The following is a 25121-nucleotide window of genomic DNA, read 5'->3' on the forward strand; positions in this document are numbered from 1 at the left end:
AGGGTACAACTTGACCATATTACCAAATTGTTGTTTTCCCTGCTAGTGCAAGACAGTCATCACAGACTGTTATGGGACCGCCCAAACTTCATTTTAGAGGATGAATTAATTTATTTGTGCTTCCTGACAGTGGCCTTAGGAAGAAGTGGGGTTAGAATTTGTCATTATCTTGTGAAATAGTCTCACTTCACCCCATGTTAAGAAGGTTCCTGGGACTTCCCTGCTGTAGTCCAGGGTCTAGAATCCACACTTCCATTGCAGGGGGCACAGGTTCAGTCGCTGGTCAGGAAAACATAAGATCCCACATGCCACACAGTGCGGCTCCCGGCCCGCCCAAAAAAAAAAATGTTCTTGTAAGGGGTAGGTGAGCAAATCTCATGGTGTTTCATTAAGTCTTTAGTTTTCTTTATTTAGGGGCGAAATCTGTAAGGGACTCATCTGAAAATTGGTTTCTGACTTTTGATTATAGTCATTTCTGAGAATGACTTGGAATAGTTGCGTCTTGAAAAGCTTCTGTTTAAGTGATTCATTCAAGTGTATGTGGTTTCCTTAAGAGTAATGATGGCTTCCCGAGTTTTTCTTACTGAGGCACATTTGTAAATTTACATGTTAGTCTTGCAAGTGTACCTGGAATAGAGTTTCCATTTAGTGGTGCAAAATGGATATAGGATTAAAAGCTTTGATCTGGGGAAGTTAGCTATATCACTGCTTCTCAAACTTAGGCATGCATTAGGAATCATCTGGAGATTAATTAAAACACAGATTACTGACATCCAGCCAGAGATTCTGATTCAGTAGTTGTGGGGTAGAACCCAAGAATTTGCATTTCTAGCAAACTCTCAAGTGGTGCTGTAGATCTTAAGACCATACTTGAATGAATAGCAGTGAGCTTTGGTGGTCCTTTAAAAAGGGAAGAAAAAACTACTGGGCTGGGAAGCCACAATGGCAACGTGAGTAATAGTGGTGACTTACGCTGTAGTTTGACTCTTGATCTGAAGGGAAGACTGGGTTGAAAATGGGTGAAGGAAGAGAGACCTGGGAGAGACCCGACTGACCCGACTGCCTGCAGCTGGGACCCCTGCAGTTTATTCCTGTGTTAGGGCACCTCTTGCGTTGCCAGCTCCACCCTGGGGACTCTTTGCTCTCTGGCACTCATCACTGGATCCCTTGTCCTTCCTCATTGCCTTTCTGTTGGGCTCCCATTATCTCTTACCTGGTGTTTGTTTGTTGCAGAGTCCTGAGCTGTTTCTTTTCTTTCCAAGTCCATCTTCAACATAATCACCAGGGTGGTCATCTTAAAAAAATCAAACTTCACAAGTTACACTACCTCTGACTACTTGATTCCTGTAGGTCTAAGCCCAAGTGTGACATACAGATTCCTTTGTGATCTGGAGGATTGAGGATATTTCAGAAAGAAAAGTAGGTAAACTGCCTGTCTTTGGAGTAAATTCTGGCGCCCCATTTGCTCTGGTTGTTGTATAGAAGACCTAGACGCATCAGGGAAGGGTTGAACTCCTATGACTTACGAGGTAACCTGAACTCTTAAGTGGGTGATTCTGACTACGATATGGTTGTAACCCTCAGGGATCCTCCTCTGTTTCATTGGTAAAATAGAAGAATGTGTGCCTGAATGTTACAGTGAGTGCTATCAGGGTTTGGTGAAATCAGTGATCCATTTATGTCTAAAGAGTAGAGTGGGAGGGAGATTTACAAGGGAGGGAACGTGTGTACACCTGCGGTTAATTCATGCTGATGTATGAAAGAAACCAATATTGTAAAGTAATCATCAATCAATTAAAAATAAGCATAAGAAAATAAAGTTGTAGAGGGGACATCACGGCAGAAATTCAATTAGAATGAACTAGATACGGGTGTCTTGGGTGGGGTGGAAAGGAAAAGTGCTGGGCTGAGGCTCGGTGGGGGTGGGGTGCAGTGTGGATGACTTCTGGGGGGCTGGTCAGGATCAGGCTTCCTGAGGTGGGCAGGAACAGGAAGGAAAGCTAGATCACAGGGGCTGGAGCCCTGGTACGATAAGTAAGCCACTTGGATCTGATCTCATAGGCCTGCAGATACGTAATTAGGGCAATAACATGATGAAGCTAATGTTTTAACAAAAATGATCCACTGGTGTGTAGTATGGTTTGGAAAGGTGGTAGTCTGCAAGCAAGGGGATGAGTTAAACTATTGAAATAATTCTAGCGTTCAGTGGAGTTCTGCTCTTCAGCCTCATTTACGTAGCTACCTAGTCCTAGTTGTGAGGCGCTCAGGAAAGAATCTATAGAACTGGGAACAAGTGGATTCTACTGGCTGGAAAATATAACAATCTTGATATACCAGGTTTGGGGAGGGTGGGGCTCTCATTGACAAAAATAGAAGGTTAATAGGGAAACTCACCTTTGAGGAGAAGTTAAGTTCCATACAATGAGATGTCTAAAAATGGATGCTTCATTACTAGTTGGAATTTAGGAGGCTGAAACTCAGGTAAGAGCTGAGTCTGGATAGAGTTTGAGAGTTGTCTGCATAGTGGTTAATAGTTAACCTCCCCGGCCATGCAGCGTGGAGCGAGGAGTCAGATGGCGTGCTGGACTGTGCTTGGGTCACTGAGTAGAAGTGCCCAGCACATAACTGGAAAGGTTGGAGGGGGCCCAGGGTTGTGTCATATTTCTGGAAGCCAAGGAAAGGGACAAAGATGGTCTGCATCTAATGTATTGTCAAGGAATGTAAAGTTGAATTTGTCATGAAGCAGTTTATTGGGATCCTTCTAAGTTAGGGAGAGGCCCTGATTTCTGAAGCTGGAGGGAAGGAAATGAGTAAGGGAAGGGTGTAAAGGTGAAGAGGACTCTTGAAAGGCATGTTAGGAGGAGTCAGCTGAATCGGCCCAAATTCCTCAGCTTCATCTCAAGATTCTTATGTGTATAAAGCAGATAGGGTACAAAATAGTGAAGTCACTGCTGGAGTGTGCAGTTCAGTCACTCAGTCATATCTGACTCTGCGACCCCATGGACTGCAGCACGCCAGGCTTCCCTGTCCATCACCGACTCCCGGAGCTTGCTCAAACTCATATCCATCGGGTCGGTGATGCCATCCAGCCGTCTCATCCTCTGTCATCCCCTTCTCCTCTTGCCTTTAGTATTTCCCAGTATCAGGGTCTTTTCCAGTGAGTCATTTCTTCGCATCAGGTGGCCAAAGGATTGGAGCTTCAGCTACAGCATCTGTCTTTCCAATGAATATTCAGGACTGATTTCCTTTAGGATTGACTAGTTTGATCTCCTCGCAGTCCAGGGGACTCTCAAGAGTCTTCTCCGACACCACATCAAGAGCCTCTTGATGAAAGTGAAAGAGAGTGAAATTGCTGGCTTAAAACTCAACATTCAGAAAACTAAGATCATGCCATCCGGTCCCATCACTTCATGGCAAATAGATGGGGAAACAATGGAAACAGTGAGAGATTTTATTTCTTGGGCTCCAAAACCACTGCAGATGGTGACTGCAGCCATGAAATTAAAAGACACTTGCTCCTTGGAAGAAAAGCTATGACAAACTTAGCATAATAAAAAGCAGAGATACTACTTTATTGACAAAGGTCCATATAGTCAAAGCTATGGTTTTTCCAGTAGTCATGTGTGGATATGAGAGTTGGACCATAAAGAAAGCTGAGTGCTGAAGAATTGATGCTTTTGAGCTGTGGTGTTAGAGAAGATTCTTGAGAGTCCCTTGGACAGCCAGAGTGTTAGGAAGATATAAACAGGCACATCCTCCAGGAATTAACAAGAGAAGGGAATCAAGGGCACTGGGTTAGCTTAAAAGGGACACTATATCCTTGACTGAAAAAGTCTTAGAGGCTGCTATTGAAGATCTAGACCATACTTGCTTGCACTGGTTGGACAGGAGTGAAAGTTGTTGATACCAGGAGTGAAGTAAGTAGAAATAGGATTTTTAATGTCTGTTAAATTATCGAAAGGTGTTCTTTTATAGCTTGAGTTTCCAAGCCCTCCTTTATATTTCTACTTAACAACAGGGTACCTATTCACACTCAAGCTTTACTACTGTGATGTTCTCGTATCATGAGAGCTTGGGTTATAGTGATCTGGAATGAGAAAATGGAAAGGAACTCTTATAGAATCTGAATCTTAAAGGACAGGTGTGAGGCCAGGAAAGGATCTTCAGCCATAGTGAATCCTCCTGGAAGAGCAGGAATTGAAATGTACTAAGTTTAATAATCACTTCTATTTTACATAGGAAACTAAGGGTTGGAGTTAGAATTTGAATTCAGTTTTCTCTGATAATTCAGATGAAATATTTCCTTTAGCATCCCGCCCAGCAAAGGAAAGGCATGGACAATCTAATTCTCTTTTAATATTTAGCCAAAAGTCTCAACCCTTTGTCATTTATCATTTACTAGATTTTTTTTTTTTCATTTACTAGATTTGTCGTAAAAGGAGGAGTGTAAATGGACATCCATTTCCCTTTCTTCCCCCAAACCCTCCCTGTGATGGAAGCATAGATGAGTTGTGAACTGAAGGGGCAGGGAGGAAGTGGAAGAGGGAAGGTGGTTAAATCTATAGGTCAGGCCTGCTGAAGGAGTTCACCAAGCAGGGCATCAGCTCCAACAATGAAAAGTTGACAAGAATGGTTCTTTGGTTCCCTAGTATTGTATGGGAGCAAGCTCTGTTCTGTGCCTTTTTTCTTAAACAGTGTTCTGATTAATGGTGAAACTTTAATCAGTCAGATCCTTGTTGCTGAGGAAAATGTGGTCCATTATCAAGCAGCACAGACATTACCTGGGGGCTTGTGAGAAATGGAGATTCTTGGGCCCTACACCAGCTTTATTGGTTCATGTGTCTTATGGTTCTGGAGCAAGGAAGAGTTAGACCCTGAAAGCTGAGTAAAATTTGTAAGTGAAATACCTTGCCAGAAGCTGTGTGTGTGTGTGTGTGTGTGTGTGTGTGCGCGCGCGCACGCCCCCACATGCGTGCGCACACATGCAAGCATGCTCAATCTTGTCCAGCTTTTTGTGACCCCATGGACTGTAGCCCACCGGTCTCCTCTAATAAATGTTACCACGTCTAGTAAACTAGTTGTTTTGTGTGTGCTCTGGGAGCCCTGGCTCCCTGTACCTACAGCCCAGAACCTATTATGGGGCCATCCGCCACTCCCAGCATGCCTCACAGCCTCATCTCTGGCCACTCGGGGGCGCCTTGAAGCTCCTCACAGCTCCCGGTCCTCACAGAGCTGTTGTCCTTTGGCTTAAGGTGTGTGTCATCTCTATTACTCTTCCCCCACCACCTTTTTTTTTTTTTTTTTTTAATGTCCAACAAAGTTCTACTTGGGCTTCAAAACCTAGCTGTGAAATACCTTCTCTGGGACTTCTTCCCATTTTCTTCATGTTGGTGTAGCATTATGCTGGTGCTTCTGCTTGAGCATTCAGACCTGTGTCTGATACCTGTGTTAGGCAAATCTTAGTAAACCTTTGTTGACCTGCCTGAGCTTGGGGACCTGCTTTTCATTGTCTAGGTTTATTGGTGAGGGGTAGGAGAGGTGACAGAAATTCTCTAAAAGCTTAATAAACTGGAATGTTTGAAGGATTTAAGTTTTACACTATGTTCCCTTTTGTTACATTTCATGGTAAGAGGAGGCAGGACCAACAGTCTTTGCCTAGGTTTTTGATGGCTTATTTTTTTTAAGGGATAACTGAAATGTCACTAGCAATTTTGGTACCCAGAGAAGCTGAGCCATTCTGAGGTCGGTGACCTGTTTTCTTTATATCTGACTGTGTATCTGTGCTCGGTCCCCTTGAATTGTAACCCAGGTGCTCTTACAAAGTCTCAAAAAGGAAATCCCCACCCGCTCTGTCACATCTGCCCAGAGTGCTCAGAGCAGCATGTACCCTGTGCAGGTAGTCATCCCTTCTCTAGAGTGCCTGTGCTCTGGCAGACCGGCCAATCTGCTTCTCCATCTTAGTCACGCTGCTCCGACCCTGACACTGCCTGGTGCCTGCCGGAGCCGGTGCTGCTTGCAGCAGATTACTGTATGCTTGTTCCTGGGCCCGTTTCCTGTTTCTATTCTAGTTGCTGGTGGCTCAGCTCTGCTTCCTGCCTGTGTGTCTCACACAGATTCCTCTTGCTGGAACCTTTTGTTTTCTTCAGAAAACTTCATTCTGAAAACTAACCGAGCCTCACCTCTAGTGTGATGGCTCCTGGGCTTAGTTAACATTGCTGACGACTGGTGGGAAATACCGCGTCCCACCAAGCATGCCACTTGAATTTGACCTTGTTTTTTCAGTTTGTCCCCACTCCTGCTACAGGAAGCTGGTGGTTTGTTACTTCAACCAGAAATTGGTATAAGAAGATAAACTAGGATCTTGTATGGGCCAAACGTGTCTTTGGTCATTAGCTGTGCAGGGCTGTGCCCTGGTTCTTTACCCCCTGGATTATGTAAACATATTTCCTGCTTCTGAGGAAGACAGTTGGTGCCCTCTCTAGCCCAAGCCCAGAGAATACTTACTTGGGGTTGGGCAGGTAATGCTACCCTCAGCAGAGTAAAAGCTTGCAGAGAATATAGGGATGGAAAGGAAAGCATGTGCTGACTCAGCCTTCCATCTTCTGTGAGCCATTCAGCTCCCCCCCCAGAGCTTAGAGTGGGAGGGAGAAAGTACAGGAAGATGGTAAAAAGGGAAGAAGTGAAGGAAGTTGTCCTGGACAAATGTATTTTAAAGTTCTAGGCTTCCCCATCTTGCCCATTTTTCCTCAGAAGATTCTGACTTAGGGAATATGCTTTGTGAATAATTTCTTTCATCTTCACAACTACTCTTCGTGTCGTCTGACAAAATTATGTCAGAGACAGTGGTTTCTACACTGAACCTAGGCCATACTAAACCCTAGGTAGTTTAATAGAGAAGGGTTTAATATAGCAAATAGGGCTTGAAGATTGGTCGAAGGATTGAGGGAGCGTGCCTCTGGGCTTGTCCTCTGGGAATCGGGATCTAGACCTAGATTTGACCCACCAAGGGAACCTCCTCTTGGGAGCCACTATCAGCTTGCGTGCTGTTCGTCTGCTATCTAGGGATTGGTAAGCTGGAATCAAGCAGCAGCAGCTGCAGCCACCAGAACTAGCGCCCAGTTAACTGGAAGATGAAACCAAAATGCTCCTGTAGAAACAAGGGAAGGAGACAGAAGTATGGCCACTGCCATACTTTGATCTAATCTTGAGTCTGATTCTAATTAGCAGAACCTAAATTGTAGCCAAAAGCATCTGCAGGGGGATTCTGGGAAATGTAGTTTTTAGCTTTTTAACCTCTGCAGTTAGGAAAAGAGCAGAGTGGAGGCAGCATGAGCTACTCCACAGAATATTCACCACACTAACACAAACACCATCGTCCCCTTTCACCCCACACTTTACATATACGAGAACCTAAGGCCCAGAAAGGGTATAGGAGTTGCCCAAGGTCATTCAGTAACTGAGAACATGGGGTTCCCTGACTTCTAGCCCATTGCTTTTACTATTAGGACCAACTCCTATAAAGGATCTGCAAAAAGCTCCTTTAAGAGAAGGAAGAATGCCATATTAAAAAGACAGACTTTGTCTTCCATATATTCTTCTCTTTGGAGAAAGGAAAGGAGGTGGGATGGAGAGGTGTGAGATTGAAACTTCTAGGCAAAGGTAATGATACTATAGCTTCTGGGTTTGGGTCTGCTCCCCAGGAAGATGTAGGAAGCATTTATTCTGGAAGGAAGAAACCTCAAAAGCTCGAATTTCTTGAATTTCCCGAGTCAACATATGGATGAACTCAGTTGCCTTGGTGATAGTGGCTTTCCTCCATCTTTATCTCCTCTTCCCCTTCTCTCCTGTTGGTGCTTTTACAACCTTCTGCAAAGCCGTTTGGGAGACGACCTCAGTGAGGTACCTACCCTGGTTCTGCCATTGTCCTCCTTCAAGAAGACCAACCAAAATCCAAAAGCTAGCCCCTAGGTGTGGGACTGCCAAGCTGTGTCTTGTCTTTCTGGGGAAGAGGGTGAGAAGCAGCAGAGGGTGAGGGGTATCTTGGGGTTTTTGAACAAAGTTTGCCTAGCAGTGCTGTCTTTACAGAAACCAGTAGGGCCCCCTGCAGCAGAGTGAGAATCTGGGCCCAGAGGGGAGGACCCATAGGTGTGGAGCTATGTTAACATACCTGATAAATCAAGCACAGAATCAGCTCTGTTGTCTTTTTCTCATATTTCTAAGATATTTGGTGTTCTACCTAAAAGCTGTGATGAAACTGGTATGTGATCTAGGGCTGTCCCTCTGGGGGCCACTGCTTGATCTCTTGTTCTGTCTACCTCGGTAGCCAGAACCTATTCCTCCTCCACACCTGCTGTCAGCATGGAATTGTCTGGTATTGTGACGTAATCTCTGATTGCCCTGAGGTGGAGCTCACCTCCACGCTGTTAGCTTGCTTCCCATTTGACTTTTCCCAAGGGGGCTAAGAAACCTCGCCTTGTTGCAGGTGGGAACTGGGCATTGGAGGCGTAAGCTGACAGCTTATCTGTCCCTTCCTGAAGGCCAGCTTTGATGTGGGAAGAACACTGAATGTTGTTTACCGAGATGCGAGAAGGTGATCTCCTGATGGTTGGGGGAAAGGTAGGAGAGAAGTCGAGTTCCAGTAGTCCGAGGACCTGTGCGCAGAGGCACTGCTGTCACGAGTGCGCGTCGTTCCTCTTCCCCCTGCTTCGTCTTCTACCTTTAGGACTTGACCGTGTCTTTCCCTATATATAGAGTTGGTGTTTTTGGTTTTAAAGGCCTTCAGGGTTGATGGCTGTCTTTTCTGGTTTAAGAGTCTATCCATTTCCCACTCAGATTTGTTTGTTCCACTTCTTCCTTCTAAATTTTTGGATTTTATCTAGACCTGTAGGTCATGGTAAGGAAGACCACTGGAGATACACATTTAGAGCTTTAAATATCAAACCAAGGAGGCCATCCAGCCCCCCAGACCTCGGTCTGCACTGTGTTCAGCGCAGTGCCAAGCTCACCTTCCCCGCCGGTGCACATCGCATCCTCCTTGTTTTCTGGTTGCTATATTTCTGAGGAGCAGCCAAAGGAGGTGGAAGCTTAAGGCAGTACCCCTCCCCCTTACACTTCTCAGACCCAGAATTCTACTGTGTTTTCTGTGTTATTTTCCTGCCCCCCTTTTCCTAGTCTGCTTGCTCAAGTTCAAGGATCCAAGCTGATGACCATGAAGGAACATGGTCTGTGTGGTTGGCCTTCCTGATGGAATGCAGGACTTGGAGAAAGTAGGGAGTTCTTCACTTCTTTGCCTTCTCTAGCTTTACAGTGCTCTTTTCCTGCTGGGATTAGAATAGCCCTTTTCCATAAATATGCACCGGTCTTGACTGCTCTAACTCAGACCCAGCTCTGCCCTAGTTTCTTTTTTTTTTTTCTTCAAATTTGAGTCTTAGCTAGTGACCCTTAGAACACGCTGTACATTTTTGGCCAGGAGGTGGTTTTTGACTAGAGAAGACATTCTCTGTCTTGGCCTAAGTGAGAAACCCTGGTAGGGGGAGGGGTGTGTGTCAGAAGACTGCTCAGGTAGTAACATGGGTATCATACGGACCTGGTGGGGTCTGTGACAAACCAGAAAGCAGGGTTTCAATCCATCAGCGCCCTCTGGGAGTTCTAGCATCTGTTGTTTTCACAAGTTGGGAACCTGGATTTTTTTCTGTAGAATGTCTGCATCTTTAGAAAGATCTCTGTGGGGATGTTGGGCAGTGGATTAAAAGGCTCTCTGGGGTCTGTGGGTTGGCCCAGGCAGCGTCTTGTGGGTTGCCCATGTAGCTTTGGTTCCCTTGAACTGGTGTTTATGATTTTTCTGGGGGTGGGGATGTGTGTGGGGAGCACCATCTCTCTGTTGCCAGCTCACATTGTGTTTGGTGTTTGTTTGACTGGTTTGGGGAGGGGCCAGTGCAGGGAGATGAGCAGAAGCGCTCAATGTGATTCAGCCTCCAGCTGAGCAGATCTGTGGGAGCAGAGTATCAACCCCTGGAAAATCAATGGCTGCTGCAGTGGCTGAGCTGCTGTCTGAAGGGGTGCCCACTGTAGGAATGCCAGCAGCCCAGCACTCTTTCTTCTCCCCTCTTTTCACCTCAGCGGCGCCCTCAACCTTCACTCAAAGGGTCAGACCTACCTCAAGAGATTCTGCTGAGGTGGATTAGGACAGTGGGTTCTTGTATTTTTGTAATTTGATGGAAATTTCTCCAGGGACACACAGACCTGCCTCCCAACAGCCTCCTCTCCAGACATTCCTCCCTTTAGTGCAATTCTGTCAAGAGTTCTTACCAGGCGGCCGAGGTCCTTTCAGCATTACACTTCTCAGTTTTAGTCGGGAAAGTCAGTTCCCTTGATGACAACACCCGAGTCCCTCCTTCAACTGTGGAGGTCTAGAGTGAAGGTACAGTGTTGGGGTGAGGGAAGGACTGTTAAAGAAGAGAGAGAGACTAATAGAGATTGGATCTAAAGAGGATGCTTTTGAGTAATATTTATCAAGCATTTTATCTTTTGTGGGCCTGGCATTAGTAGTAACATTGGAGGCTCTCACCCCACGGGCTAGTGAGGAGAGGGGCAGATTGAGCATAGTGCCACCAGTCCTGAACTTTGGCTCTGGGGGATCTTGAAGGGACTCTGCTTTGTCTGTGGAGGGAGGGGGGGATCAGGGAAGTTATACTGTGGTTGTGGAGGCTTTGCCCCCACGAAGCTGTTCTTGTCTTTGAAGTTCCCAAGGCAGAAAACAACTCTAGTCGGTAGTCGCTGCACTGGTGGTGCAACTTCACACAACTGGTCTTCCCACCCGATTCTCACTGATGGCTGGGAAATGGGCTGCCCGGTGCTGTTAAGGCGCATTCTGTTGCCCCATTGTTGGGCACGGCTGTGGGCAGGGGGTTGGACCTTGCTTGGCTCATGCCCCTGGAAAGGAGCTTTCCCATGTTGTAGTTTGGGGCTGCTCAGCAAGACCCAATTGTCCTGCAGTTTGGAAGGGTGGTCACAGGGCCGGGTGAGGGAAAAAGTGTGGGGGTTTGAAGTTATCTGAGATGAGGCCACCTGGAGGCCAGGAATGTGTTGACTTCTCTCTCTGAGCCCCACCTTTGTGCCTGATAGTAGGGTTAGGGCACAGGAGCACAGGCTGAGATCACATAGCTACTTTCATGGGACTTCTGCTTATCTCCCCGGATTCTGAGTCATTCTCTTCCCCGATCCATCCATTAAGTACCCTTTTGAGGACCCAGAGGTGAGAGAAAGTACTATACCCTTTAGTTTAGAAAAAGTAGGCTTAAATCAAGAAAGTTACAGGTGAAAGGGCTGACTTGAAATAACCATGAAAGAAAGTTTAGTAAGGAAGAGTGGCTAGGAAAGAGAGGGACACACAGCATGGTAGACTTGGGGAGCTGAATTGTCTGGTTTTGCTCTTTTCTTCTGCAAAGAACTAAGTGATGCCGAGTGAGGTTAGCCTCTTAGAGTCATGTAGCTAACCACCCAGCATGTCTGGAGACAAGCTGTTGCCTCATGTTGTGTGGAGCATGGAGCCCAGCCATTGATGTTGGCAAGCTCCCACCTTATGGTGGGAAGAGTGCAGGCTTTGGAGTCAGAAATATGGGTTTAAACCCAGTTCTCCTGTTTAACAGTTTTCTGTCCTTGGGCAAGTCATTTAACTTCTGAGCTTCTTGCTTCTTTGCTAAAATGGGCATGATCCCTACCCCAGAAAATGATGCGAGAATGAAGTGTGAGACAGCCATGTACCCTTGGGTTGAACACCTGAGAGTTATGTATTCATGTCAGTTCTAAGTCCCTTCAAGAGGAAGATATGAAGGATCTTGCTTTACTCCTCTTTCTAACATTCTTTGAATTTGGAGATTTGGTCTCCCAGAGCTTTCTTTATGAAATTCAACATGTACATGTATGGGATCTCTTCTTGGAGGTGGGTGGGCCCTGAAAAGCGTCCTGGAGACAAGAAGAGTCTGACCTTTTCTCTACTGTGCATTCCCCACCAGGCAGTCAGAAGGTACCAGAAAGAAATTATTCATTGTCCACAGAGTAATAACCTGTAGAAAAAGGGAAGAGGGAGTTTGGTGAGGGTTTGTTGTTTTTTTTTTTTGGAAACTTGGGGTAGGGGGTAAGAAATAAGAGTTCTCTGAGCCTTTCCCAGAGCGGTTTCTGCTTTTCCACAGTGAATGTAGTCCAGGCAGGATGATGGTCCCAAACTGTAGGATAGTGCCAGTCTCCTTGTCTTTTCTTTCTTCTTCCTTGAAGTGTGAAAGTCACTCAGTTGTGCCCGACTCTTTGTGACCCCATGGGCTATACAGTCCATGGAATTCTTCAGGCCAGAATACTGGAGTGGGTAGCCCTTCCCTTCTCCAGGGGATCTTCCCAACGCAGGGATCGAACCCTGGTCTCCTGCATTGCAGGCGATTCTTTACCCGTTGAGCCACACGGGAAGCCCGTTTCTTCCTTAGTGCCTGCTTAAACCCTGACTGGGGAGTAAGAGGCAGCCTCTTCTGTGTGTTGATTCGTTCCTGGCATTTCAGCCAGCACTGCTCTCTAGGGAGGGTTGGCATTTAATCTCTTGGACGAAGACCCCTCATTGGAACAAGTCTGGGTGGGTCAGATCACCCATCTTTCTATTTAGTAAAGACTGAAGGAAAGAAAGAGAATCATTGTACTGAATATTTGGGGCGGGGGAGGTGTTTGATAGAGGTAGTCTCTTCTTCCTCTGATCCTTGACATATAAATGTTGCTTTAAAGAAGGCTTTATGAAAAATCAGGCCTCCCCAAAACTTATTTGTCTTAAGTCATTCCTAAAGTTTGTCTTTTCCTTGAAGTTTGTCAAAACTGTTGCCTCCTTTCCTACCACCTGCCTTTCATCAAAGGTTAGGTTTCCCAGCCTCTTCTGTGTTCTTCAGGGTTTCCTCCCATTCTCCAGCCTGGGAGCAGCCTCCCTCCGTGGCCGTGGGCCCGTTAGGCTAGGCTGACAGAGTGCTAGTGCAGATTTGGTCTCTTCGGTCTGTGCATTTGGACTTTTTTCATCCGGGACTTGTCATTCAAGTGAGTATGGCTGAGTTGTGAAGTTCCTACCACATTCACATGCACCCCATGCTTGCACACATACACATTTACTACAAGTGTGTGTGTAGTATTTACCTGGGGTGGATGGTTTCCCTGCCAGTAGTCAGCACAGCTTGGCAAAAGCTCTTCACAAGTGAAGAATATGAGAACTCCATCTGGGGGGTTAACAAAAGCTCCATTTCTCAAGGATTCAGCCAAATTTCTGAGAAAACCCTGAACTGAACATTGCCATGAAACTTCCTTATTGATGTTGTTTAATCTGCTCAGCAAAATGAACTGATGTCATCCTTGTGAGTCTCTGTTGGGAGATTGTTTAACCCCCTTCTGTAACCCTGATCTGGTATCTTTCTGCTTGAAAATGTACTCAGTCAGGCAGCCGATTCATGTTAGAACTCGCAGCTCTTCCTGCGAGAGCACTAGCAAACCCCCGCCCCACACCCCCAATGAGGTATGGCCTGTGTGATTTTCGGGCATGGTTTTGTTGTGGTGTGAAAAGAAGGTGTTAGCTGCTGAGTTCTGTTTGTCAGCAGAGCCTGACAAACCCATGCTGGCACTCGCTGGGGCTGGGCAACCAATCACAGCTGGAACGCTTATCGTCATGGAATCCCTATGGGCTTCCTCTATCAGGTCATATCCCAAAATAACATTGGGCAGTATTTCAAGTGAAGAAACGAAGGCTTTCGGGGCTGTAGCCAGCCTGGAGTGTGAGATTCTGTGTGAAATAGTTGGACCTGCTCCAGCGCTTTTGATCTGCATGGTAGATGAGCAATAAAATGCATGAAACACGTTGGAAACACGTGAGGAAATTCTCCCTGGCCCTGCTGCTTCCTTGGAACTGGCAGGGCACTGAGTGGGCTGATCCTCACCTCCTGTCTCTCAGCAGGATTGTGCTTGGAGGAAAGCAGAGCTGGGAAAAGAGATCTTTCCACTTACAGGGCATTGCTGTAGTTCTTTTCAGCAGTCCTCCTGGAAGGCACCTGTTGGGTGGACTTGGGAGAACTGAGACCCAGAGTCCTGAAATGCTAAAAGGTGGCCCAGCAGAAGGAGCGAACAGGGGCTTGGATTGTTTGGACTTTGTGTGCTAAGTGTTGTAGAAAGTCGAACTCGTTAGGCACATTGAGGTCTGACTCAACAACCAGACATCCAGCTCTTTGTGGAACAAAAGACCTGAAAAACTGGCTTTTTGTAGGGTAGAAAGCAGAGGTGTGTCCTGTGCAATAAAAGGACATGGAGTTTAGAGCAGTGTCCATGTAGATGGAGCGGGGAGCCCTCTTTTGGAGTCTTCCGCCTTTACCTCTCCCTCTCATTTCCCAATAAAAACTTTTCCTGTGATTAGCTGCTGGAGCTGATGGGTGTGTCTTACATCTTATACTGCCGCGTGTTGTTGTGTTGTGTCTCTTATTCCAGGGTACTGCTGCTGGTGTTGCATTTTCCATATGGCCCTGACCATGTGGTGCCAGTAGAGTTTCTTGCAAATGCCCCAGGGGCATCACAGACTCAGATTTGTCCAGTCATCTTGTCGTTTTAAGTGATAGAACTGAAGCCTAGCTTGTTGCTAGCTTGCCCGAGGTCACAACTGATAAGTACCAAGAGCTTTAGTCTCCTAACTCAAGGTTGTGATGCTTTTTCCTCAGTCTTTATGGTATCACAGCATAATGGAGAGAGAACACAGGCTTTGGGGTTCAGCAGATCTGGGTTCAAAGTCTTAATTTCTGTCATTTACTTGGTGGGTGGCTTGGGCATGTCTCCCGGAGAATCAACTTACTCCTTTTTAACGTATTAGTGGTACTAGTATCTACAGCTGAGAATTGTGGATAATTAAGGAACTCCATAGCGTGGCTCAGGTGGTAAAGAATCTGCCTGCAATGCAGGAGAGACCCGAGTTTGATCCCTGGATGGGGAAGATCCCCTGGAGAAGGGAATGGCCGCCCACTCCAGTATTCTTGCCTGGAGAATTCCATGGACAGAGGAGCCTGGTGGGCTACGGCCCATGGCGTCACAAAGAGTCAGAGTCAGACATGACTGAGTGACTAACACTTCCACTTCCATAAAATGTCTGAAGCATCATAGATGCTCAAATGATCATTAATATTCATATAAATGCTCAGTTCTTTCCTGTGCTAACATTCTAAGTTTTTTTTTTTTTTTTTCAATTTATTTATCTTGGTTGCACTGGGTCTTTGTTACTATGCGGGGGCTTTCTCTAGTTGCGGTGTGCAGGCTTCTCATTGCAGTGACTTCTCTTGCTGCAGAGCACGGGCTCTAGCGTGTGGGCTCAGTAGCTGTGGTGCTGGGGCTTAGTTGCTCTGCAGCATGTGGAATCTTCCTGGACCAGGGATTGAACCCGTGTCCCCTGCATCAGCAGGTGGATTCTTATCCCTATGCCACCAGGGGAGTCCAACATTCTGATTCTTAAAAATTTCTTTTTTTAATCAACCCCTCCCCTGACCACTTGCCATCTGATGACAACGGTAGTTTTGAGGGACTGGCCTCATACCAATCAAATGAGAGAGATAAGATTAATGCTGATTCTTTCCCTACTATTATTCTCTGCCCAGGCATTCCAGTCCACGTGGGCTGCTGTTGACAAGTGGTTTATTTAGTACTTTTTCTCCAGAGGAGCCTCAGGGCACTTTACCAAAACTGACAGCTCTCCTCAGAGTGCCTCTGTGAAGGAAGCCGCCACGTTGCCACCACAGGCCTCCAGGCCCCTGGGATCCCTCAGCTGCACTAGGACACTCACCTGTGTGTCTCTGGAGAGCCTGATTTATAACACACTCTAACTGAAGGAGCATTTGCAGGCTTTACTCTGACCTTGTAGCAGTGGTCGGTGAGCTGGTAGGGTTTTTTCCTTTTATTTTTGTTTATTGAGATACAATTGACTTACAACATAATACTCATTTCAGGTGTATAATGTAATGATTCAGTATATGCATGTGTTGCAAAATGAGTACTGCAAGTCTAGTTAACGTCATCCCTAAAGTTTACAGGGCTTCCTGGTGGCTCAGACGGTGAAGAGTCTGCCTGTAGCGCAGGAGACCCAGGTTCGATCCATGGGTTGGGAAGATCCTCTGGAGAAGGGAATGGCTACTCATTCCTGTATTCTTGCCTGGAAAAGCCATGGACCGAAGAGCCTGAAGAGCTGTAGTCCATGGGATCGCAAAGAGTCGGACACCACTGAGTGACTAACATATAGTTGCAGAATTTTTTTTCTTGTGATGAGAACTTTTGAAAGATGTCAGATATACAGTTTTATTAACTCTAGTCACCGTGCTGTACATCACACCCCCTTGGCTTATTTATTTTATAACTGGAAGTTTGTACTGTTGACTCCCTTCTCATTTCTCCTTCCCCCTCTGACAGCCAACCAACGTGAGCTGGCTTTGTTTGTTTTAGATTCCACATGTAAGTAATATCGTATGGTACTTACTTTCTCTGACTTGCTTCACTCAGCATAATGCCCCTCAGGTCCGTCCGTGTTGTCACAGATGGCAAGGTTTCGTTCTTCTTTATGACTGAGTATTCTTGTGTGTGTACACACCACATTTCCTTTATTTATTCATCTGTCATTGGGGTTAGGTTGCTTTCCTGCTTTGGCTATTGGAAATAATTTTTCCATGTTGCAGTGAACATGGTAGTATGTGTATCTTTTCAAGTGATTGCTTTGGTTTACTTAGGATAAATATCCAGAAGTGAAATAGCTGGATCACTTGGTAGTCCTTTTTTTTTTCCCTCATTTTTTGAGGAACCTTCATACTGTTTTCCGTAGTGGCTGTACCAGTTTATATTCCCACCAACAGTGCCTAAGGGTTCCCTTTTTTCCACATCCTTGCCAAAATGGGTTTCTTTATTTTTGTCAATAGCCATCCTAATAGACATGAGGCTCGTTATGGTTTGAATTCCTTTTCCCTGATAATTAGTGTTGTTGAACATCCTTTATTTTTTTCCCCCTCCTCAGTTCCTCAGAAGGTGTCCAAGGATATATACCAAATGGAATAGGGTGCCTCTATTGAAAGCAGCCAAACGAGAACAGAGGGGGACTTTGAGTTTACGTGTACTATCTGAGCTATTTTTACCATGAAACTGTTCATGTTTTACTTGTTTAATTAAAGACAGAAATGTTTAAAATAATTTTTCAAGGCCACTGGAAGAGTTCTTGTCTTATGGCTGGACCGTTGATTCTTGTTCTGTTCCAAAATATGTTGATTTCTTTTTCCTCTAAGCAAGTAGCTCTTATTACTAGAAGCTGGTGGTTTGGTAAAGAATGGAGACAGTAGGAAGGAATGCGAGGGAAGCTCATGGTCCCTAAAACAGAGCATTGGGCTGTGGTTTCTGTTATAGACCAGGGCTTAACAAGTGGCTTTCGAGGCCTTTTCTGGCCGACACAGTTGGCTCCTCTTGTCATCTTGCTGCCACTTTGGGTTTACCCTTCTTGGTTCAGAAGCCAGGTGTCCTGGGACAGCTTAGCCCTCAATGTGGAAGGAATCCTCTGTTGGGATGAACCCAAGGCTCTTTAGAACTCCAGGTGCTTTAGTCCTTTGAAAAGAAAGAGGCCCTTTGGTGTTACCTAGAGGAGGGCTTCTTAAGTTCTCGTCCATGCTGGGACTAATTCTAATTGCATTTTTAAAGCACGCTATGGTGTACTGGGTCTGCTTCTTATAGAAAAGCTAGCATTTTCTGAAATCTCAGCTCACCCTGAGAGCTGAACACAGACAAATGTACACCTACCTGCCTGCCTTGCCTTCAAGGCAAGCTTTGTTCCCACAAAACTCAGCAGAAATACTCCCAACCTAGTAAAGTAACCAACTGGTTTGCAAAAGGTCCAGCCAACCTGGACACTTGGGGAGAGCGTAAGAGGTACTCTTGATCTCCAGTGTTATTGTCTGACTCTAGGGTCAGAATCTCCTCCAACTCAACTTTCCAAGGTGAGCTTGTTGTGGGAATAGGAATAGACTCAAATCAGGCCATTTTGGATTTTTTTCCTCTTCAGATGTGTCTCTTTAAGAGAACTCTTTTCTTAACCATTTGAGCCTTAGGGTTTTCCCAGACCTGAGCCTGTTCCCAAAGCTTTCATCCTTTCTTCAAAGTGTAGTTAGTTCCCAGCTTGAAGTTAATGTATGATGTTGAGCCTGTGGTGTTGCCAGAGAGTGAAATTGGGGCTGGGGTGGGGTGGGGATGCATTTTCTGGGGTGAATATCTTCCTTTTTTTTCCTTTCTTTTTTGGCTGGGCCACATGGCATGCAGGATCTTGGTTCCCTGACCAGGGAATCAAACCCATGCCCCCTTCTGTGGAAGTGTGGAATCTTAACCACTGAACTGCTGGGGAAGTCCCTCTTTTTTTTTTTCAGAGTATTTTTTCATATTGAGGTCCTAAGTGCTAACCTTGGGGTTTACTGATGGAGCGTGAACTTTTTTTTAAGAGTGAAAAGTGAACTCTTTACAGTTTAATTCAAGACACAATCCCTAAGCACAACCCCCAAATAAACACCAAGTTCTCATTGAAACATAAAACTAAAAAAAAAAAAAAAAAAAACTTGGTTTGTTCAGTTGGCAAACATTTGTTCATCCCTGTTATTGGCCAGGTGTTAGGAATGTAGTCCCAGGCCTTCTTGGCAGTTAAGGAATTGTCTGTGTAATATATCCCTTTCTTACCTCCTACCCCTTATGTTTTAAAGTATGGCAACTTGGAGTGAGTTCTTGGTAAATGTAGGTTATAATAATCTGATGCAGAGGGGATCTGTGAATGTTGCCCAAACTTGTTAACATTTTCTTATAGCTCCTGGTGCCATGCTGGCAGTGTTGTAAGTTTCCCCGTTGGAAGAGAACTAAAGGCTCACTGACAGAGCTGCTCTCTTTTGACTATAGAAGTTGGGGCTGGGAAAGAAGATGAAAGTACTCAATCTGCTTCTGGTAGATAGACCAGGGGTCAGCAAACAATAGCTTGTGGGCTAGCTACTTGTTTTTATAAATAATATTTTGTTAGGGCACAATCACATCCATTTGTTTACGAATTGTCTGTGACTACTTTTGTACTCTGATGGCCTGAGTTGAACAGTTGTGACACAGACTGTATGGGCTGCAGAGTCTAAACTATTCTGTATCTAGCCCTTAATAGAGTGTTTGCTGTATACTGTAAGCTCTAGTATCACGAGTACATAAATGTGTGCCCTGTATTTACTTTGGGCTGTTTAAGGAAAATGTTAATCCTGTAGTAGGATTGTTGAACAAAGAATCTTTCTACCTCAAAATTGCTAATCCATATCCTTGTGTATATGTTCCAGGATCTGTCTGGTTCAATAGATGATCTCCCCATGGGGACAGAAGGAGCTCTGAGCCCTGGAGTGAGCACATCAGGGATTTCCAGCAGCCAAGGGGAGCAGAGTAATCCAGCTCAGTCTCCCTTCTCTCCCCATACCTCCCCTCACCTGCCTGGCATCCGAGGCCCCTCCCCGTCCCCGGTTGGCTCTCCTGCCAGTGTTGCTCAGTCTCGCTCAGGACCACTCTCGCCTGCTGCAGTGCCAGGTACTATCAAGTACTGACCTCTGGGGAAAGGGAAAGAGGACTGCTGTGACCCCCGCACACCCCCACCTCCTCCCCCGCATGATATTAGGGAGTCCCGGCCTTCCACTGGCTGAGAGATTCCCTTCAGCATTTGAAGAAAGGAGATGGGAGCCCCTTTGCTGGATCCTCCAGTGTATGTGATCCTGGGAGGTTCTTGGCCTTCCCAGAAGCCATTTCCACTTCGAACTTAACCTGCTGACTAGGTTTTCCAGGTGTAGCCATGACTGGCTTACTTCTTTCTCTCTCTGGAGCAGGCAACCAGATGCCACCTCGGCCACCCAGTGGCCAGTCGGACAGCATCATGCATCCTTCTATGAACCAATCAAGCATTGCCCAAGATCGAGGTGAGAGCCTGGGCTTCAAGGGAGAGGGGTGGAGGGCAGAGGCAGACCTTTGGTTCATTATCTCTGCAACAGCTTTTGGAGAACTATATGACCATGAAGCTTAGGACAATCTCAGCAGCAGATTGTGAAATTAGGATGGGCTTGGCCATCTTGGTGGCTCCAGAATTATATCTCCCCACAGCCATTTTTATTGGTCATGTGTTTTGATGGATTACCCCTCCATTGTGCCTAATTTGGTCAGCAAATACTAAATACTCAGCATCAAATCTTTACCCTGTAAATCCTACAGCGTTTATCAGGGATTTGGGGCAGGGGTCTTTGCTTTTTTTTTTTCCTCAAACCTCCATTTAGTAGAAACGGTATGCCCTGGGTTAATGACTATGTCACTTTTGAGGGTGCCTAAAAGAGCACATAATTATACAACAGATAAGAGACTTCATGTAAGTATTTGCTAAAGAAAATGTAGATGGTGAAGTCCTAGGATAAGGGAGAGTATTCGTTCCCATGGTACTGAGATAATAACTATGTGGACACTACCCATAAATAGGTTACATGCAGAGGAACCCCCAGATGCCCCAGTACAGTTCCCCCCAGCCCGGGTCAGCCTTATCTCCACGTCAGCCTTCCGGAGGACAGATGCACACAGGCATGGGCTCCTACCAGCAGAACTCCATGGGGAGCTATGGTCCCCAGGGGAGTCAGTACGGCCCACAGGGTGAGTATACTACCCAGGCAGGAGTACATGGGGGTGAGGCTAGAAAAGAGTTCCTTGTTTGATAGGTTGCTATCTGGGTTATAAGAGTAGAACTATGTTTGCCTTAAATCCACCCAAGGCCAGGTCTTAAAGTAGAGCAGGACTGCCATCATGGGAAAGTCCTTGAATCTCTCTGAGCCTCTGTTTCATCTGTAAGATGAGGATAAGGTAATTTAGCCCAAGACAGAGCACAAACACTTAGTAAGTGGTAATTATTGGTTATTAATTTTTATTTTTTAGTAAATTAGTCCCAATAGAATAGATATTTGCTCAAAATCAGCCCTAGATGGATCTCAAGCTGAATTTCTTAGAGCATGGAAGATGAGTGTGTAGAAAGGGAAGAATCTGGGAGGTGAAGGACCTGGCTTAGCAGCATAGCCAGCCTTGCCTGCCAGCCAGCCTTGCCCTGTGCTGTGCTGTCTTTAAGATGAGGGGCAACTGAGGCCTGGCTTTATACATTCCTGCCACACCCTCCTTAAACTTTTTTTTTTTAATGGACTATGAGGTTTTGTTGTTTTTTTAAAGAGACCATGAAATTGGTCTCTTTCCAGACCAAATATTGAATGATTCCCATTGTTTATGTCTTTAGAGTTTAAGAGTTGAGCATTATTAATGAGTTGCCAGTGAGTCACTAACCAAGTCTCTGTATCTTCTCTCCTTCCCCTCTCAGGAGGCTACCCCAGGCAGCCAAACTATAATGCCTTGCCCAATGCTAACTACCCCAGTGCAGGCATGGCTGGAAGCATGAACCCTATGGGTGCTGGAGGTCAGATGCATGGGCAACCTGGCATCCCACCTTATGGCACACTCCCTCCCGGGAGGATGAGTCACGCCTCCATGGGCAACCGGCCTTATGGCCCTAACATGGCCAATATGCCACCTCAGGTTGGGTCAGGGATGTGTCCCCCTCCCGGGGGCATGAACCGGAAAACTCAAGAAACTGCTGTTGCCATGCATGTTGCTGCCAACTCTATCCAAAACAGGTAAGGCCTGGGAAGTGAAGGGGGACAGTAGCAGTGCAAGGAGAGCATTTCATCTAATTGGGAAGCGAGCATTTAATCTAATTGCAGAGTCGTTTAGGTCGTTGAGATACTTCTGGACCTAAACCATGTTATCTTGGTAAATAGGCATTTTATTGAGAGCTCTTTAGAAAACCAGGTTTCTTTACAGTGAAAAAGACAGCAGAAGTGCTGACTTGTAAGCATCTCAGATTGGTATCAGACATCATATGTAAAGAAATTTATAAAGTATACGTTACTTTGATTAGTAAAATAGGTTTTCAGAGTTTATTTCTTCTGCCAATCCAGCTTCTTGGTTTCCAAAAATACTTTTGAACGATGCACATGATTTGCGCCTGCGGTGTGGGAAATGGAGGATGGTGAGGTTGTGGTCTGCCGTCTCTCTTACTCTTCTGTGTGCTCCTTTGTATTTGACTCTGGTGCGAAAGTGCAGAAGGCTTGTGTGATTTGGTTTATGACTTCAACATTCATCTCTTCCTTGGCCACTGGCTTCAGTGACTATGATTCTGCTGTTTCTGAAGACTGTCTGTGTACCCCATTGTTGATGCTGACAGTTCTTACAGTGATTCTTAACTGGGATGCTGGTGAACAAAGGTAGAATAGGGTGACTGAATAAAGAGAGGTGGATTTGATAGTACTTTAGGATGATAGAAACACAAAGTTTGCAGTAGGCCCATCAAGGAAGAATACAAAGGGGTGTTCCTGGCGGCCTAGTGGTTGGGATTCTGGCTTTCACTGCTGTGGCTCAAGTTTAATACCTGGTCAGGGAACTGCGGTCCCACAAGTTGTGCAGTGTGGCCAAAAAATAAATAAAACTAAGATTTTTTTTTTTTTTTTTGAGGTGTAGTTTAAAATACACAGACCCTCCAGGTGCTATGCTGTGAGTTTGGTTGGGGTGACATGACAGAGTAGTAAAACTGAGTATTTAATCTAGGCCTTTTGCCATAGTGAGGGCCCCTAAATGGAAACACAGCTTGACTTTGGAGATGCCTTAAAGGGAAGTACTATTTAAGAGACACAGTAAGACTCCATTCTTCAAGGAGTGCATCCTTTAAAACTGAGCGATGATTTCCTTTTGGGAGCTTAAACCCTCTTAGAACTTTTGTGGGTGGTAGAAAATAAGAATATCTGTGTGCATGGTTGTAGTTTGTGGGGCCCATAAGACTTTCCCTTGTAAGCCTAACTAGATGATCTCGGCTCACACAGCCCTGTTTATCCCTAATTTGAAAGCTTAGTGTCTCTAACTCTTGTCTCTCACACTCTGCATCTTCTTCCTTAGACCACCCGGCTACCCCAATATGAATCAAGGGGGCATAATGGGAACTGGACCTCCCTATGGACAGGGGATTAATAGTATGGCTGGCATGATCAACCCTCAGGGACCCCCATATCCCATGGGTGGAACCATGGCCAACAATTCAGCAGGTAAGTCATAGGCATCACCCCAGGGATTTCTTCCAGAACGGTCTTTATGTCACAAACCCATCGGACTTTTCTCTTCTTTTGTAGGAATGGCAGCCAGTCCAGAGATGATGGGTCTTGGGGATGTCAAGTTAACTCCAGCCTCCAAAATGAACAACAAGGCAGATGGGACACCCAAGACGGAATCTAAATCCAAGGTAATGGCTTATATCTTGACTCCTCAACTTTCTGTCCCATCCTTTCAGTGATAGGAAGGAAAAAGAAGAAAGGGTGATTAGACTCCAGCCTTTTATATGACACCGACTAGATAATCTTGGCAAAGGGTGTTGTTACCTCTTCTTAACCATGAAGAGTCCCAGGATAATCGTTCATTGAATTAGGTATGAGTTAGCCCAAGGGGTCCTAATGTAAATAACATAGTGTTCTCATGTCTGTCTGATACGGAGGAAATGCCAGACTGGCAGAGTAGAATTCTCTACGCTGTACTCTCTGAAACTGTGACCCCTGTCCTTATGTACTGATAGATGACGTATGTCATGGGTGACTGGTTGTTGTCTTCCTGGACCTTCCTGGACTCAGAACAGCAGGAATGGTTGGTACCCTATGTTCCATAAAGGGGGAGAAGAGGCAGGTGGGCTTTGGGTCCTTGACCTCTCTCAGGTTGGTCCTGGGTCTGCTCTCTGTTGGGCTGTGTGGCATTCTGGGGACCTGCTCAGTATCTGAGTCATTTAAAATATTTCTGCCCTTCGTCATACCTCATTTTCCCTACCTTATAAAGTAGGGGAAATAACAATCCTAGCTGCCACCTCTTGTGGACGTTCACCTCTGGCTTCCAGACCCTTTTAGTCATCCTCATGTCTTGGATAGTCATCCAAAGCCATTCATGCAGAACCCTTCCTTTCTTAAGAGGAGGAAAAGTTCCTTTTCATTTTAGTCTATCGTCTCAAGGTCATATTTTTGAGTTTCTTGATTTCTCTGAAACGTCTGTAAAAGCGTGTCCAGGCTCCTGGGTAGTGGTGTGGGTGTATTAGTGACATTGATGTCAGGTGGACAAGGGTTTGACTCTGAGTCCTGCTACTGAAACACTAGGAGATCTTAGGCATGGCCTCCTTGGTGCCTGCTGCCTTACCTTTTAAGAGAAGGATAATTGTAATACCTGTTGCATAAAGGCCTCTGGCACAGCACTCAATACCTAATGTATAGGCAGGGTTAGCTTGCTTTCTTTACAGGAAGGTCTAGCTCCCTTTTGGTTTTTGTGAAGGCAGGGCAGATGTTAGTGACCACCCCAGAGTGAGAAGCTTTACTACTGCCCTAATCAAGGGGCTTCTGAGACCCCTAGCATAGGCTTTGAATCTGACCAGTTCCTATGAATCTTGACCTGCCCCTTCCAGAAATCCAGTTCTTCTACTACAACCAATGAGAAGATCACCAAGTTGTATGAGCTGGGTGGTGAGCCTGAGAGGAAGATGTGGGTGGACCGTTATCTGGCCTTCACGGAGGAGAAGGCCATGGGCATGACAAATCTGCCTGCTGTGGGTAGGAAACCTCTGGACCTGTACCGCCTCTATGTGTCTGTGAAGGAAATTGGTGGATTGACTCAGGTGAGTGCCTGGCACTTGGCTCCCCCTGTGGTTTCAACAAGCCTTTCTGTAGGTACTCAGTGGCCTCACTGGTGCCATGCCTCCCACAGGCACATCACCCTCCCCTGCTCTCTGAGTCACATACTGACAGGCCAGGGAGCCCAGGCCTTCCAGAAGACAAGGCCACGGGAGGAGGCTGAGATCTCCATGGGTAGCGTGAAGTATTAGCATTAATTTACATGTGCCCAGAGTCCCCCTGAGTTGCAAAACAGGGCAAGTCTATGAGCATTCTGATTCCATGGCAGGCAGTTTGGAGTATGAGACAAGGGCAAGATTCAGAGAGGGGTCTGGTTTT

At 45.8% G+C, this 25121-nt stretch overlaps 1 protein-coding gene across 1 annotated transcript in view; it reads left to right on the forward strand.

Annotated features, from left to right (window-relative positions):
* Nucleotides 1–25121, forward strand: part of ARID1A (AT rich interactive domain 1A (SWI-like)) — a 54859-nt gene that overhangs the window by 18032 nt on the left and 11706 nt on the right. The window contains exons 4-10 of the mRNA XM_010830108.1: nt 19368–19608; nt 19902–19991; nt 20539–20706; nt 21416–21728; nt 23044–23189; nt 23274–23383; nt 24578–24787. Of these exons, the coding sequence (XP_010828410.1) occupies nt 19368–19608; nt 19902–19991; nt 20539–20706; nt 21416–21728; nt 23044–23189; nt 23274–23383; nt 24578–24787 (1278 nt within the window). The remainder of the gene's footprint in view (nt 1–19367; nt 19609–19901; nt 19992–20538; nt 20707–21415; nt 21729–23043; nt 23190–23273; nt 23384–24577; nt 24788–25121) is intronic.

The sequence above is a fragment of the Bison bison genome, unplaced genomic scaffold (assembly GCF_000754665.1).
Source record: "Bison bison bison isolate TAMUID 2011002044 unplaced genomic scaffold, Bison_UMD1.0 scf7180017864516, whole genome shotgun sequence".
NCBI classification, from domain to species: Eukaryota; Metazoa; Chordata; class Mammalia; order Artiodactyla; family Bovidae; genus Bison; species Bison bison.